This window comes from Pseudophryne corroboree, chromosome 4 (genome assembly GCF_028390025.1).
Source record: "Pseudophryne corroboree isolate aPseCor3 chromosome 4, aPseCor3.hap2, whole genome shotgun sequence".
Classification (NCBI taxonomy): Eukaryota; Metazoa; Chordata; class Amphibia; order Anura; family Myobatrachidae; genus Pseudophryne; species Pseudophryne corroboree.
In genome coordinates, this window is record NC_086447.1 from 278,017,200 (window position 1) to 278,032,153 (window position 14,954).

Genomic DNA, 14,954 nt, shown 5'->3' on the forward strand with positions numbered 1-14,954 from the left:
TTTTGTTTTTTTTTCACCCGATTTTTATTTTATTTGACAGAAATGTTTCTTCATCTTCAGTTTGCTTTCTAAACACATTTTGAGTTTGTAACTGAGTCATTTTCATTGAATAAATATTTTCATTTCCTGAGCTGAAATTTTTGAAAATAAGTAAATGAAGTGTGTTGTGGTGTTTACAACTTCATTTGTGGTAATGCATTAATGAAAGTTGCACATCACTCACATATGAATGAGTGAGGGTTCAGGAAGTGGGTAGAGGTTAGGCTAAATTGTTCTAGCCTTTTTATCTTTCATTTTTTTCTATTCCTCTTGCTTAGTTTTTTCTGTCTAAATAAGTTTTATGTAGTAATTTTTTTCTTTCTTTTTTTTTTTGCTAACATTCTGACACATGGTCAGGTCAAGCGCTTGTCCAAATGTACTCTAACATTTCTGGGGGTCCCCCCCTTTTTTTTTTTTTTTTTTTTTTTTTTTTTGTTGCGCTGCCTCTATAATATTTTCATTGCATGACATCTTAGAAAGGTTTAACACTTGCTGTTTACTGTAATAACAATGAGATTTTACATGCATCCGAAAAGGGGACATGTATGCATCATTGCTCTGAGTGAGCACCACTCCTCCACATTCGCATGGCACTGGCATGCAGCACAGCAACTAGATGGGAGTTTACCCGGTAGCAGCAGTGATGATCACGCTTCCATTTGGTGGAGAAGACTTTATAATTTCAGTAGTATCTCTCTAACTAGACACAGAACATCTATATAACGTTTGTGAGGTGGTTCTTGTCTGTATTATGCCCATACTGACATCTTCAGACGGGTTTAGTATGGGTGACCGGCGTTTGGGATCCCGCTGGTCACCATAGCGATGCTGGGATCCTGTGGTTTAGAATGCAAAGGGGGCAAGCGCAATGAAGCCCCTTGCGGGCTCGCTGAGCTCTCCACAGGTTCTAATCTTACTCTGTGGTTGTCGTGAACACCCACGAGTGGAAATAGTTCTTGTTAGTTGGCAAGCTGACTGACGGGAATTTGAGGGGTCAGTATTGTGACGCCGGTCACACAACTACATCCCCTCAGATAACTATTAGTTTATTTACTTTCTGCAATATTTAAGTAGAAGCCCCCTGCCCCATGTATTTTTTTTGTTTTTTGTCAGATTGTTTGTTTTTGTTACTTTAAATACAACGGTTGTGCTCTTTGGATTGGATACAGTTGTATACAGAGCACAAATTTCTATTGTGTTGTGTTCTAGGACAACAAAAGAAAGCAACTCTGTCTTATAGAAATACATGGCTAAAAAACAAAGACTTAGAAATGTAATATCTATTAAAAGCAAAGAATATGGAGGTAGTATGATGCGCTGTAGAATTTATAGAATTTGTAGAATGTATAATTTGCCATCTACAAAATTACCATTGATGATGATCATGTGCTGATGTTCCAAATACGTTGTCTGACAGTTACTAGTAGATATTTTGTTTTATATTAGGGCCACTATTTTATCCAGAACGTTGGGCGGGATGTAATGAAGACAGAGTTCGGGGGCTGTGCACGATTCCGGCCAAACTAACTTTCTATTTAAAGTGGCAATCATTTACAAGGCTAAACCATACCTTGTAAATGATTGCCCCTTTAAAAAAACAAACAAAAAAAACCCCCGTTCGGCCAGCATACCACACAACTGCCAAACTCGGACTTCATTATATCCCGGCCATTATCTTAAATGTTTATCATACAATGGCTTAATTTCTTCCCTTTCATAGGGAGAAATGTACTAATCTTTGGAGAGTGATAAGTACCAGCTAATTCTCTCCTAACCACAATGTTACTGGCTGTGTTTGAAAAAGGATAGGTTGGTTGTATCTCTCTCCAAGGCTTAGTACATCTTCCCCTTAATATCGACAAAATTGCTTTTTACCCTCCTTTTGTTCCAGGTTCCCTTTGACATCGGTCCTTTCCTTTTGCTTGCAGTGTAGTCTGATAATGAACATAATTGTATGTTTCACATTGTGAATATTGCGGTTTCTCAGTGACAAAATAATTTAAATGCACTGAATAACACTAGAAAAAAAAGATTCAATAGTCTTTTTTTTAAAATTGCAGTAGGGCATGTTTGGCTCAAATATTTTCCACCAATATTATCATTTTCTATTAATAATTTCAGTGACTTTGCTTGCATTAACACGCTATACCTGTGAAGTCTGTATCAGCATTCTTTCTATTTGTCTGAAAACACTGTCCTGCTCTATGTAGTATTGAGTATGCTCAGACTTCATGTTAGGCTTATGTGCATCCTGATGCACCGTCTCTTCAGTGTTTGTATGTGTGTATTCATATTAAATGGAGAGCTTGAGGGAAGCGTGCTGGGCACACCCCCATTGGTGATGTAGACTGCTGGGCACGCCCGTATTTGTAACATTGATGAGGGCCGCTCCACTAGTGATGCCGGTGGGGCCATGTCCCCTTTTCGAGCGCGCACATGCTGCCCCATGCACCTTCCCGCATCCTAGCGGAATTACTAGTATGATTATAGGTTGAACTGTGGGCAGGGCGCTGCCCTTCCATTCACTGTGAACAGGAGCCGGGTCACATCGACCCGGCTTATGTTTACACTGCACAGCTTGCTGGGATGAACCGTGTTCAACCCTGCAAGATACCCGAGTTGGAATACCGGGTCACTTGAGCCGGAATATTCCAACTTGGCCCTTTTACACCAACCAGCAACACGTATTGTGCGCTTTCATGTGCAATAACCCGTGTTATATGCTGGTTGGTGTAAATGAGGTATTAATTAGCACCTCAGCCAATGTGATTTAACCATCTGCTGAGCCATGGATATACCTAAAACCTGGACCATTGGGGTGTCTTGAGAACATCTGATACAGCCCATTGTGCTTTCGGTGATGGAGCATTAGCCTAACCTTAACACCATCATTCTCCCCCCCCCCCCCCCCCCATTCCCCCTTTCCCTGCTGGGAACACTGTCCAAATAACTGCCAAATGAGAGGGGGGGTGGGGTTTGCTGTGGCCTGCAGGGACTGATGGGGAAAGATCCATGTATCCCTGCAGTTTTTTGCAAGTGATGAGGATTATCTTCATATAACACCACATTCAGGTGACGTTATTAAAGGTAACTTATTTAAAGATTTGCTTAACGTTTTTCTGTTTGCTGCGAAGCAGAGAGCATTAACTTCTGTAGAGAATAATGCTTTGCTCTCTACAATGCGATTATGTAGGCATTAACAGAGAATATAATTGAGTTAACTTCACTGTTGAGCTTTTCTTACATAGGTATGATACTAAAAAGAAAAAATACAGAAAATTTCATTTCTGCATGATTTAAGGCTAAGCCCATATATTTGCTTGCTAAATAGGCCCCCTACGTATGAAATGGACAGAATTGTGATAAGCTTGTAATACTGTTTTTTTTTTTTTGTAAATATTTTATTGTATCAAAGTACAACAGAATAACTATAAACATCAAATGTCAACGTTGTGCAGAGGAGGAGGGAGTCAAGAAATCTAAACTAAAATGTGTAGTAGCTAGTATGTTGAAAAGAAGATTAAGCTATAACCATAAATGCCTATGAAACTATTGTTTAGGTGAAATATGCATGCCAAGGTTTTATTGTAAGAAGTGAAGTAGTGTGTTTTTGTTTTTTGTTTTTTTGTTTAAGCTACTGTATTCTACTTGTGCCACAAAAGAAATCGCATATTAACATGAATTCTGGCATTTTAATCATCATTGCGTTTGGAATTTATTTGTTTCTATTTCGGGTGTAAATGTAAATACTTGTATATAAACATCATATAAATATTTACTTACACCTGCCTTTGAGCCACCCTGTATGTAAATGGATATCTATAATATAGTGAGTGTATCAATTATATTTACTTAATTCAGATAATTAGCTTATCTTGTGGTTTTTAAATGCATCCATACAGTAGCACAGTATATCAGATGTACAGTATGGTAGCTTTCAGAGCAACCACTTAACATTTTTTTTTATACGTAAACAGCTGTTATGTCGAATTTTAAGATTGAGTAATGTGTACAACAGAAATATAAAAAAAATTGTATACACACATACAGTTTAGTTCTAATAAAGTTGATGAGTTTCTTGATTTTCAAATATTATTGTAGGGTGAAGTTGAACAGATTGCTATGATGAAGCCTAAAGGACAAACCGAGCATGATGAAGGAATGCTGGAATATTTAGAAGATATTATTGGTTCAGAGAGACTAAAAGAACCAATTGAAATTCTGTGTCGCAGAGTTGAAGCTCTAAATCAGCAGAGAGGGGAAAAGGTAAGTGTTTCTATTCGTTTATTTAAGAGCAATGTTGGAAGCTCTTTAGACCCCATATTTGTATATATAAACTCAGTGGACTTTCATTTCGGTGGTTTTTCATGTTGAGGAACAAGTATGTAGAATATATGTGTGTGTGTGTATGTGTATATATATATATATATGTATATATGTGTGTGTATATATGTATATATATATATATATATATATATATATATATATATATATATATATATTAGTGTGTGTGTATGTATATGTGTGTATATATATATATATATATATATATATATATATATATATATATATATATATATATATATATATATATATATATATATATATATATATATATATATAAATGATACTACCACACCATGAGGCTCCAACTGGGGCTTATGTTGTAGAATAAACCAGCACTCCTTCAATATATATATATATATATATATATATATATATATATATACAGAGAAAAGGGGTGGTGTCTAAGGGAGCTGAACCCAATGATATCTTCCAGAATTTGACCACAAATCACTTTAAAATCATTTTTTAATATATCCGATGTTCTTATATCCGAATATTCTGGTTCGGATATGTAATAATTAAGAAAACCACATTGGACTTACCAATTGTCCGCAATATTTAGTGTAAATATCTGATGTCTGCATTTTGATTGTCAGCCATTTGTTATTCACTGTGATTGTTGAATACTTTAAATTTTTTTAATATATTTATATAAAAGTATTCAATACATACATACATACATACATACATACATACATACATTATTTATATATATATATATAATTTTATTTATTTTGTTTCCAAAGATTTCCCAGTGACCAGAATATTTTACACTACTACTCATTAATTTTCTGTTACTTACTGGAGCTATCACCTATTGTTCAGTGCGTAATACCATGTCTTATTACCATCTTGTTGGCACTTTAACATCTACTTAATGAGCTCCACACTGCTGTGGTCTTTATTAATATTGGAATATTTATACCTTTTATCAGCTCTTACACCCTCCTATTATTATATTCGATCACAAACTGCATTGGGGACATTCCATGAAAACTATTAAAAATGTCACACTAAATAAATAAATAATACTCTTTAGGTGCTTCTTTTGGGTGAGATTCAACTGTTTATTGCTCCTGATCTCCCATCTAATTGGGGGAGGGGGGCAATATTATATTTAACTTTTTTTTGTATCAAGATTATTGCGGCTAGAGTTCAGGTTTTGCTGCATAAAGCAGCTAAACCCTACCAAAGTAATGGGTGCAATGCGAAAAGTCCCGTTTGAGCCCCCAAACAGGTTACTTTGCTCATTTCAGCTTGCCACCCCTGGGGGGTGCAAGCAGAGATGCAGGCACCAGCAGCTGATTGTTTCTCCATTCGGGAGCAATTTATTATCTCCGTTATACGTCACCTACTGGCTTCCGGCGCTGTAAACAATTGAATCTCTCCCAAAAGTTTTCGACAGATTGACAAGTTAAATTATAGCTCTCTTTCAGGTTTTCATAAAAATATAACTGGGTCTTCTTACAAACATTTGATGTGATATGCAATGGCCCATCGTCAAAATACATACTTGTTCTTAAGGGAAGTGCAATAGTCACCATGGATTTAAAGAAACTAAGCAAAGGATTACATTTGCATGACTTCTGAATATTATCTATTACATGTCTAGTAATATATGAAAAGTGTAATAGCTACCACAGACTGTTTTACAGACTGGTTTAAAAACATGACATTAATTTGTCTGTTTCAGATATTTACTATGGAATTTTTTTTTTTTTGTGCAGCTTAATAGAGTGAAACTTGTGGAAAAAGAGAAGGATGCATTAGAAGGAGAAAAAAATAAGGCTATTGAATTTCTTACTGTGGAAAATGAAACTTTTAAGAAGAAGAATCAGATCTGTCAATATTACATGTAAGAAAGTCATAGGGGCGGTGGCATAAAAAAAAGTTGTGCCCTATATTTAACAATGGTAGAAACAGTGACCTACTTTTTATAGTGGTCTTTGAATTTTTTATTTAAAAAAACAAAAGCTATTTATTTGGAGATGTTAAAATAATATAATTTAATTTTACATTTTTTAAAAAAAAATTCTGGTTGTCCCAATCGTAGACACGACTTGCAGAAACGTACTCAAGATATGGATGCGCAAAAGAAAAAGATTCAAGAAGATACAAAAGAGATTACTGAGAAAAGTAAATTGTTGTCTGAAGAAATGAAAGAAAAGAACAAAGCTTTGAAAGACTTTGAAAAGTAAAGATATAGTTGTTTCATGGGCACTGTGATGCCTACATTCCAGAAATTTACAGCATTTTTTTTTCTTTTTTTTATTTAATTTTTTTTTTTTTTTAAGGCAAATCCATAAAATCACCAAATTTATTGAAGATAATAGAGAGAAATTTACTCAGTTAGACTTGCAAGATGTTGATGTTCGTGAGAAGCTGAAGCATTCAAAGAGTAAAGTGAAAAAGCTTCAGAAACAACTTCAAAAGGACAAAGAAAAGGTAAGGCTTGCTTGTCTGTTGTAAAGCACGGTTATAGTGAATGTGAAAATATTTGTATATTAAATCCTAAGTGGTGATAAAAATTCTATCGCCATGTTTAGCATGCTTGTGCGCATTTCCAATCTAATTTTACCATCCTAGGAGGAGAAAACCCAAAACAATTACAATTAATCATAATTTCTCTATCGTCCTAAGTGGATGCTGGGGTTCCTGAAAGGACCATGGGGAATAGCGGCTCCGCAGGAGACAGGGCACAAAAAAGTAAAGCTTTTACCAGATCAGGTGGTGTGCACTGGCTCCTCCCCCTATGACCCTCCTCCAGACTCCTGTTAGATTTTGTGCCCGAACGAGAAGGGTGCAATCTAGGTGGCTCTCCTAAAGAGCTGCTTAGAGAAAGTTTAGCTTAGGTTTTTTACTTTACAGTGAGTCCTGCTGGCAACAGGATCACTGCAACGAGGGACTTAGGGGAGAAGTAGTGAACTCACCTGCGTGCAGAGTGGATTTGCTGCTTGGCTACTGGACACTAGCTCCAGAGGGACGATCACAGGTACAGCCTGGATGGTCACCGGAGCCGCGCCGCCGGCCCCCTTGCAGACGCTGAAGAGAGAAGAGGTCCAAAATCGGCGGCTGAAGACTCCTGAGTCTTCATAAAGGTAGCGCACAGCACTGCAGCTGTGCGCCATTTTCCTCTCAGCACACTTCACACAACAGTCACTGAGGGTGCAGAGCGCTGGGGGGGGCGCTCTGAGAGGCAAATAAAAACCTTATTAGAGGCAAAAAATACCTCACATATAGCCCACAGAGGCTATATGGAGATATTTAACCCCTGCCTAACTTCAAAAATAGCGGGAGACGAGGCCGCCGAAAAAGGGGCGGGGCCTATCTCCTCAGCACACAGCGCCATTTTCTCTCACAGAAAAGCTGGAGAGAAGGCTCCCAGGCTCTCCCCTGCACTGCACTACAGAAACAGGGTTAAAACAGAGAGGGGGGGCACTGATTTTGGCGATATTGTATATATATAAAAGATGCTATAAGGGAGAAACACTTATATAAGGTTGTCCCTATATAATTATAGCGTTTTTGGTGTGTGCTGGCAGACTCTCCCTCTGTCTCCCCAAAGGGCTAGTGGGTCCTGTCCTCTGTCAGAGCATTCCCGGTGTGTGTGCTGTGTGTCGGTACGTGTGTGTCGACATGTATGAGGACGATGTTGGTGAGGAGGCGGAGAAATTGCCTGTAATGGTGATGTCACTCTCTAGGGAGTCGACACCGGAATGGATGGCTTATTTAGAGAATTACGTGAGAATGTCAACACGCTGCAAGGTCGGTTGACGACATGAGACGGCCGACAATCTATTAGGACCGGTCCAGGCGTCTCAGAAACACCGTCAGGGGTTTTAAAAACGCCCATTTACCTCAGTCGGTCGACACAGACACAGACACGGACACTGAATACAGTGTCGACGGTGAATAAACAAACGTATTTCTCATTAGGGCCACACGTTAAGGGCAATGAAGGAGGTGTTACGTGTTTCTGATACTACAAGTACCACAAGAAAGGGTATTATGTGGGAGTGAAAAAACTACCTGTAGTTTTTCCTGAATCAGATAAAATAAAATGAAGTGTGTGATGATGCGTAGGGTTACCCCGATAGCAAATATTGGCGTTATACCCTTTTCCCGCCAGAAATTAGGGTACGTTGGGAAACACCCCTTAGGGTGATAAGGCGCTCACACGCTTATCAAGTGGCGTTACCGTCTCCAGATACGGCCGCCCTCAAGGAGCCAGCTGATAGGAAGCTGGAAAAATATCCTAAAAAGTATATACACACATACGGTGGTTATACTGCGACCAGCGATCGCCATCAGCCTGGAGATGCAGTGCTGGGTTGGCTTGGTCGGATTCCCTGACTGAAAATATTTTATTCATGTAGAGCATTTAATAGGATGCATTCTATATATATGTATGTGAGATGCACAGAGGGATATTTGCTCTCTGGCATCAAGATAAGTGCGTTGTCCATATCTCCCAGAAGATGTCAGGGACACGACAGTGGTCAGGTGATGCAGATCCCATACGGCAGATGGAAGTATTGCTGTATAAAGGGAAGGAGTTATTTGGGGGTCGGTCCATCGGACCTGGGGACCACAGCAACAGCTGGGAAATCCAACCTTTTTTACCCCAAGTTACATCTCAGCTAAAAAAGACACCGTCTTTTCAGCCTCAATCTTTCCTTTCCCATGAGGGCATGCAGGCAAAAGGCCAGTCATATCTGCCCAGACATAGAGGTAAGGGAAGTAGACTGCAGCAGGCAGCCCTTTCCCAGGAAAAGAAGCCCTCCACCGCGTCTGCCAAGTCCTCAGCATGACGCTGGGGCCGTGCAAGCGGACTCAAGGTGGGGGGGTAGTCTCAAGAGTCTCAGGGCGCAGTGGGATCACTCGCAAGTTGACCCCTAGATCGTACGAGTATTATCCCAGGGGTAAAGATTGGAGAGTCGAGACATCTTCTCCTCGCAGCTTCCTGAAGTCTGCTTTACCAACGGCTCCCTCCGACAGGGAGGCAGCATTGGAAACAATTCACAAGCTGTATATCCAGCAGGTGATAATCAAAGTACCCCTCCTACGACAAGGAAAAGGGTATTATTTTTCCACACTATATTGTGGTACTGAAGCCAGACGGCTTGGTGACACATAGTCTAAATCTAAAATGTTTTGAACACTTACATAAAAGGTTCAAATCGAGATAAAGTCACTCAGAGCAGTGATAGCGAACCGGAAAAAAGGGGACTATATGGTGTCCCTGGACATCAAGGATTACCTCCATGTCCAAAATTTGTCCTTCTCATCAAGGGTACCTCTGGTTCGTGGTACAGAACTGTCAATATCAGTTTCAGACGATGCCGTTTGAATTATCCACGGCACCCCGGGCCTTTTTACCAAGGTAATGGCCGAAAAGATGTTTCTTCAAAGAAAAAAGGCATCTAAATTATCCCTTACTTGCACGACCTAAAAAGGGCAAGTTCCAGAGAACAGTTGGAGGTCGGAAGAGCACTATCTAAAGTAGTTCTTCGACGGCACGACTGGATTCTAAATATTCCAAGAATCGCAGCTGTTTTCCGACGATACGTCTGCTGTTCCTAGGGATGATTCTGGACACGGTTCAGAAAAAGGTTTTTCTTCCCGAGGAAAAAGCCAAGGAGTTATCCGACCTGTCAGGAACCTCCTAAAACCAGGAAAGGTGTCTGTACATCAATGCACAAGAGTCCTGGGAAAAATGGTGGCTTTTTACGAAGCAATTCCATTCGGCAGATTCCATGCAAGAATTTTCCAAAGGGATCTGTTGGACAAATGGTCAGGGTCGCATCCTCAGATGCACCTGCGAATAACCCTGTCGCCAAGGACAAGGGTATATCTTCTGTGGTGGTTGCAAAAGGCTCATCTATTGGAGGGCCGCAGATTCGGCATACAGGATTTGATCCTGGTGACCACGGACGCCAGCCTGAGAGGTTGGGGAGCAGTCACACAAGGAAGAAACTTCCAGGGGGTATGGACGAACCTGGAAAAGTCTATTCACATAAACATTCTGGTACTAAGAGCAATCTAAAATGCTCTAAGCCAGGCGGAACCACTCCTGCAAGGAAAACCGGTGTTGATTCAGTCGGACAACATCACGGCGGTCGCCCATGTAAACAGACAGGGCGGCACAAGAAGCAGGAGTGCAATGGCAGAAGCTGCCAAGATTCTTCGCTGGGCGGAGAATCACGTAATAGCACTGTCAGCAGTGTTCTTCCCGGGCGTGGACAACTGGGAAGCAGACTTCCTCAGCAGACACGATATACACCCGGGAGAGGGGGGTCTTCATCCAGAAGTCTTCCACATGCTAATAAACTGTTGGGAAAGACCAATGGTAGACATGATGGCGTCTCGCCTCAACAAGAAACTGGACAAGTATTGCGCCAGGTCAAGAGATCCACAGGCAATAGCTGTGGACGCACTGGTAACACCTTGGGTGTACAAATCAGTATATGTGTTTCCTCCTCTGCCTCTCATACCAAAGGTATTGAAGATTATACGGTGAGGAGGAGTAAGAAATACTAGTGGCTCCGGATTGGCCAAGAAGGACTTGGTACCCGGAACTTCAAGAGTTGGTCACGGACGACCCGTGCCCTCTACTTCTGAGAAGGGACCTGCTACAACAGGGTCCCTGTCTCTTTCAAGACTTACCGCGGCTGCGTTTGACGGCATGGCGGTTGAACGCCAGATCCTAAAAGGGAAAGGCATTCCAGAAGAAGTCATTCCTACCTTGATTAAGGCAAGGAAGGAAGTCACCGCGAAACATTATCACCGCATTTGGCGAAAATATGTCGCGTGGTGCGAGGATCGGAGTGTTCCGACGGAGGAATTTCAACTGGGTCGTTTCCTACATTTCCTACAATCAGGATTGTCTAGGGGTCTCAAATTGAGATCTATTAAGGTTCAAATTTCGGCCCTGTCAATATTCTTCCAAAAAGAATTGGCCTCAGTTCCTGAGGTACAGACTTTTGTTAAAGGAGTACTGCATATACAGCCTCCTGTGGTGCCTCCGGTGGCACCGTGGGATCTAAATGTAGTTTTAGATTTCCTCAAATCCCATTGGTTTGAACCATTGAAAAAGGTGGATTTTAAATATCTCACATGGAAAGTGACTATGTTACTGGCCCTGGCTTCCGCCAGGAGAGTATCTGAATTGGCGGCTTTATCTTATAAAAGCACTTATCTAATCTTCCATTCGGATAGGGCAGAACTGAGGACTCGTCCGCATTTTCTCCCTAAGGTGGTATCAGCGTTTCACCTGAACCAACCTATTGTGGTGCCTGCGGCCACTGGCGACTTGGAGGACTCCAAGTTGTTGGACGTTGTCAGAGCCTTAAAAATATACATTTCAAGGACGGCTGAAGTCAGAAAATCTGACTCGCTGTTGATACTATATGCACCCAACAAGTTGGGTGCCCCTGCTTCTAAGCAGACGATTGCTCGTTGGATTTGTAACACAATTCAACTTGCTCATTCTGTGGCAGGCCTGCCACAGCCTAAATCTGTTAAGGCCCATTCCACAAGGAAGGTGGGCTCATCTTGGGCGGCTGCCCGAGGGGTCTCGGCATTACAATTCTGCCGAGCAGCTACGTGGTCGGGGGAAAACACGTTTGTAAAATTCTACAAATTTGATACCCTGGCAAAAGAGGACTTGGAATTCTCTCATTCGGTGCTGCAGAGTCATCCGCACTCTCCCGCCCGTTTGGGAGCTTTGGTATAATCCCCATGGTCCTTTCAGGAACCCCAGCATCCACTTAGGACGATAGAGAAAATAAGAATTTACTTACCGATAATTCTATTTCTCGGAGTCCGTAGTGGATGCTGGGCGCCCATCCCAAGTGCGGATTATCTGCAATACTGTACATAGTTATTGTTAACAAATTCGGGTTATATTGTTAAGGAGCCATCTTTAAGAGGCTCTTTCTGTTATCATACTGTTAACTGGGTTTAGATCACAAGTTGTACGGTGTGATTGGTGTGGCTGGTATGAGTCTTACCCGGGATTCAAATTGCCTCCCTTATTGTGTACGCTCGTCCGGGCACAGTACCTAACTGGAGTCTGGAGGAGGGTCATAGGGGGAGGAGCCAGTGCACACCACCTGATCTGGTAAAAGCTTTACTTTTTTGTGCCCTGTCTCCTGCGGAGCCGCTATTCCCCATGGTCCTTTCAGGAACCCCAGCATCCACTACGGACTCCGAGAAATAGAATTATCGGTAAGTAAATTCTTATTTTCTCTAACGTCCTAAGTGGATGCTGGGGACTCTGTAAGGACCATGGGGAATAGCGGCTCCGCAGGAGACTGGGCACAAAAGTAAAGCTTTAGAACTACCTGGTGTGCACTGGCTCCTCCCCCTATGACCCTCCTCCAAGCCCCAGTTAATATTTTGTGCCCGAACGAGAAGGGTGCACACTAGGTGGCTCTCCTGAGCTGCTTAGTGAAAAGTTTAGTTTTAGTTTTTTTATTTTCAGTGAGACCTGCTGGCAACAGGCTCACTGCATCGAGGGACTAAGGGGAGAAGAAGCGAACTCACCTGCGTGCAGAGTGGATTGGGCTTCTTAGGCTACTGGACATTAGCTCCAGAGGGACGATCACAGGCCCAGCCATGTATGGGTCCCAGAGCCGCGCCGCCGGCCCCCTTACAGAGCCAGAAGACAGAAGAGGTCCGGAAAATCGGCGGCAGAAGACGTCCTGTCTTCAACAAGGTAGCGCACTGCAGCTGTGCGCCATCGCTCTCAGCACACTTCACACTCCGGTCACTGAGGGTGCAGGGCGCTGGGGGGGGGCGCCCTGAGACGCAATAAAAACACCTTGGATGGCAAAAAATGCATCACATATAGCTCCTGGGCTATATGGATGCATTTAACCCCTGCCAGAATACATAGAAAAACGGGAGATAGGCTCCGCCCCCTTATCGGCGGCCTTATCTCCTCAGCACACTGGCGCCATTTTCCCTCACAGCTCCGTTGGAGGGAAGCTCCCTGGCTCTCCCCTGCAGTCACTACACTACAGAAAGGGTTAAAAAAGAGAGGGGGGGCACTAATTACGCGCAGTATTAAAGATACAGCAGCTATAAGGGGAAAAACACTTATATAAGGTTATCCCTGTGTGTATATATATATATATATATATATATATATATATATATATATTATATATAGCGCTCTGGTGTGTGCTGGCAAACTCTCCCTCTGTCTCCCCAAAGGGCTAGTGGGGTCCTGTCCTCTATCGGAGCATTCCCTGTGTGTGTGCTGTATGTCGGTACGTTTGTGTCGACATGTATGAGGAGAAAAATGATGTGGAGACGGAGCAGATTGCCTGTAATAGTGATGTCACCCCCTAGGGGGTCGACACCTGAGTGGATGAACTGTTGGAAGAAATTACGTGACAGTGTCAGCTCTGTATAAAAGACAGTGGTTGACATGAGACAGCCGGCTACTCAGCTTGTGCCTGTCCAGACGTCTCATAGGCCGTCAGGGGCTCTAAAGCGCCCGTTACCTCAGATGGCAGATATAGACGCCGACACGGATACTGACTCCAGTATCGACGGTGAAGAGACAAATGTGACTTCCAGTAGGGCCACACGTTACATGATGGAGGCAATAAAAAATGTTTTACACATTTCTGATAATACGAGTACCACCAAAAAGGGGTATTATGTTCGGTGAGGAAAAACTACCTGTAGTTTCCTGAATCTGAGAAATTAAATGAGGTGTGTGATGATGCGTGGGTTTCCCCCGATAACAACTGATAATTTCTAAAATGTTATTGGCATTATATCCTTTCCCGCCAGAGGTTAGGGTGCGTTGGGAAACACCCCCTAGGGTGGATAAAGCGCTCACACGCTTGTAAGGGCTCTACCCTCTCCTGAGATGGCCGCCCTTAAGGATCCTGCTGATAGAAAGCAGGAGGGTATCCTAAAATGTATTTACACACATACTGGTGTTATACTGCGACCAGCAATCGCCTCAGCCTGGATGTGCAGTGCTGGGTTGGCGTGGTCGGATTCCCTGACTGAAAATATTGATACCCTAGATAGGGACAGTATATTTTTGCCTATAGAGCATTTAAAAGATGCATTTCTATATATGCGTGATGCACAGCGGAATATTTGCTGACTGGCATCAAGTCTAAGTGCGTTGTCCATTTCTACCAGTAGAGGGTTATGGACACGACAGTGGTCAGGTGATGCGGTTTTCAAACGGCATTTGGAACATGAGAAGACGCCGTATTATCAGGCGCAGTCTTTTCGTGGACAAGCGGGCAAAAGGTTCCTCATTTCTGCCCCGTGACAGAGGGAGAGGAAAAAGGCTGCAGAAATCAGCCAGTTCCCAGGAACAGAAACCCTCTCCCGCCTCTGCCAAGCCCTCAGTATGACGCTGGGGCTTTACAAGCAGAATCAGGCACGGTGGGGGGCCCGTCTCAATGAATTTCAGCGCGCAGTGGGCTCACTCGCAAGTAGACCCCTGGATCCTTCAGGTGATATCTCAGGGGTACAAATTGGAATTCGAGACGTCTCCCCCTCGCCGTTTCCTAAAGTCGGCTTTACCGATG

The 14,954-nt window shown here is 42.4% G+C and overlaps 1 protein-coding gene across 2 annotated transcripts in view; it reads left to right on the forward strand.

Moving 5' to 3' along the window:
* Window positions 1-14,954, forward strand: part of SMC4 (structural maintenance of chromosomes 4) — a 226,601-nt gene that overhangs the window by 8,248 nt on the left and 203,399 nt on the right. For both annotated transcript variants that reach the window (XM_063916157.1, XM_063916156.1), the window contains exons 6-9: window positions 4,141-4,305; window positions 6,114-6,241; window positions 6,440-6,580; window positions 6,681-6,831. In XM_063916157.1, the coding sequence (XP_063772227.1) occupies window positions 4,141-4,305; window positions 6,114-6,241; window positions 6,440-6,580; window positions 6,681-6,831 (585 nt within the window). The remainder of the gene's footprint in view (window positions 1-4,140; window positions 4,306-6,113; window positions 6,242-6,439; window positions 6,581-6,680; window positions 6,832-14,954) is intronic.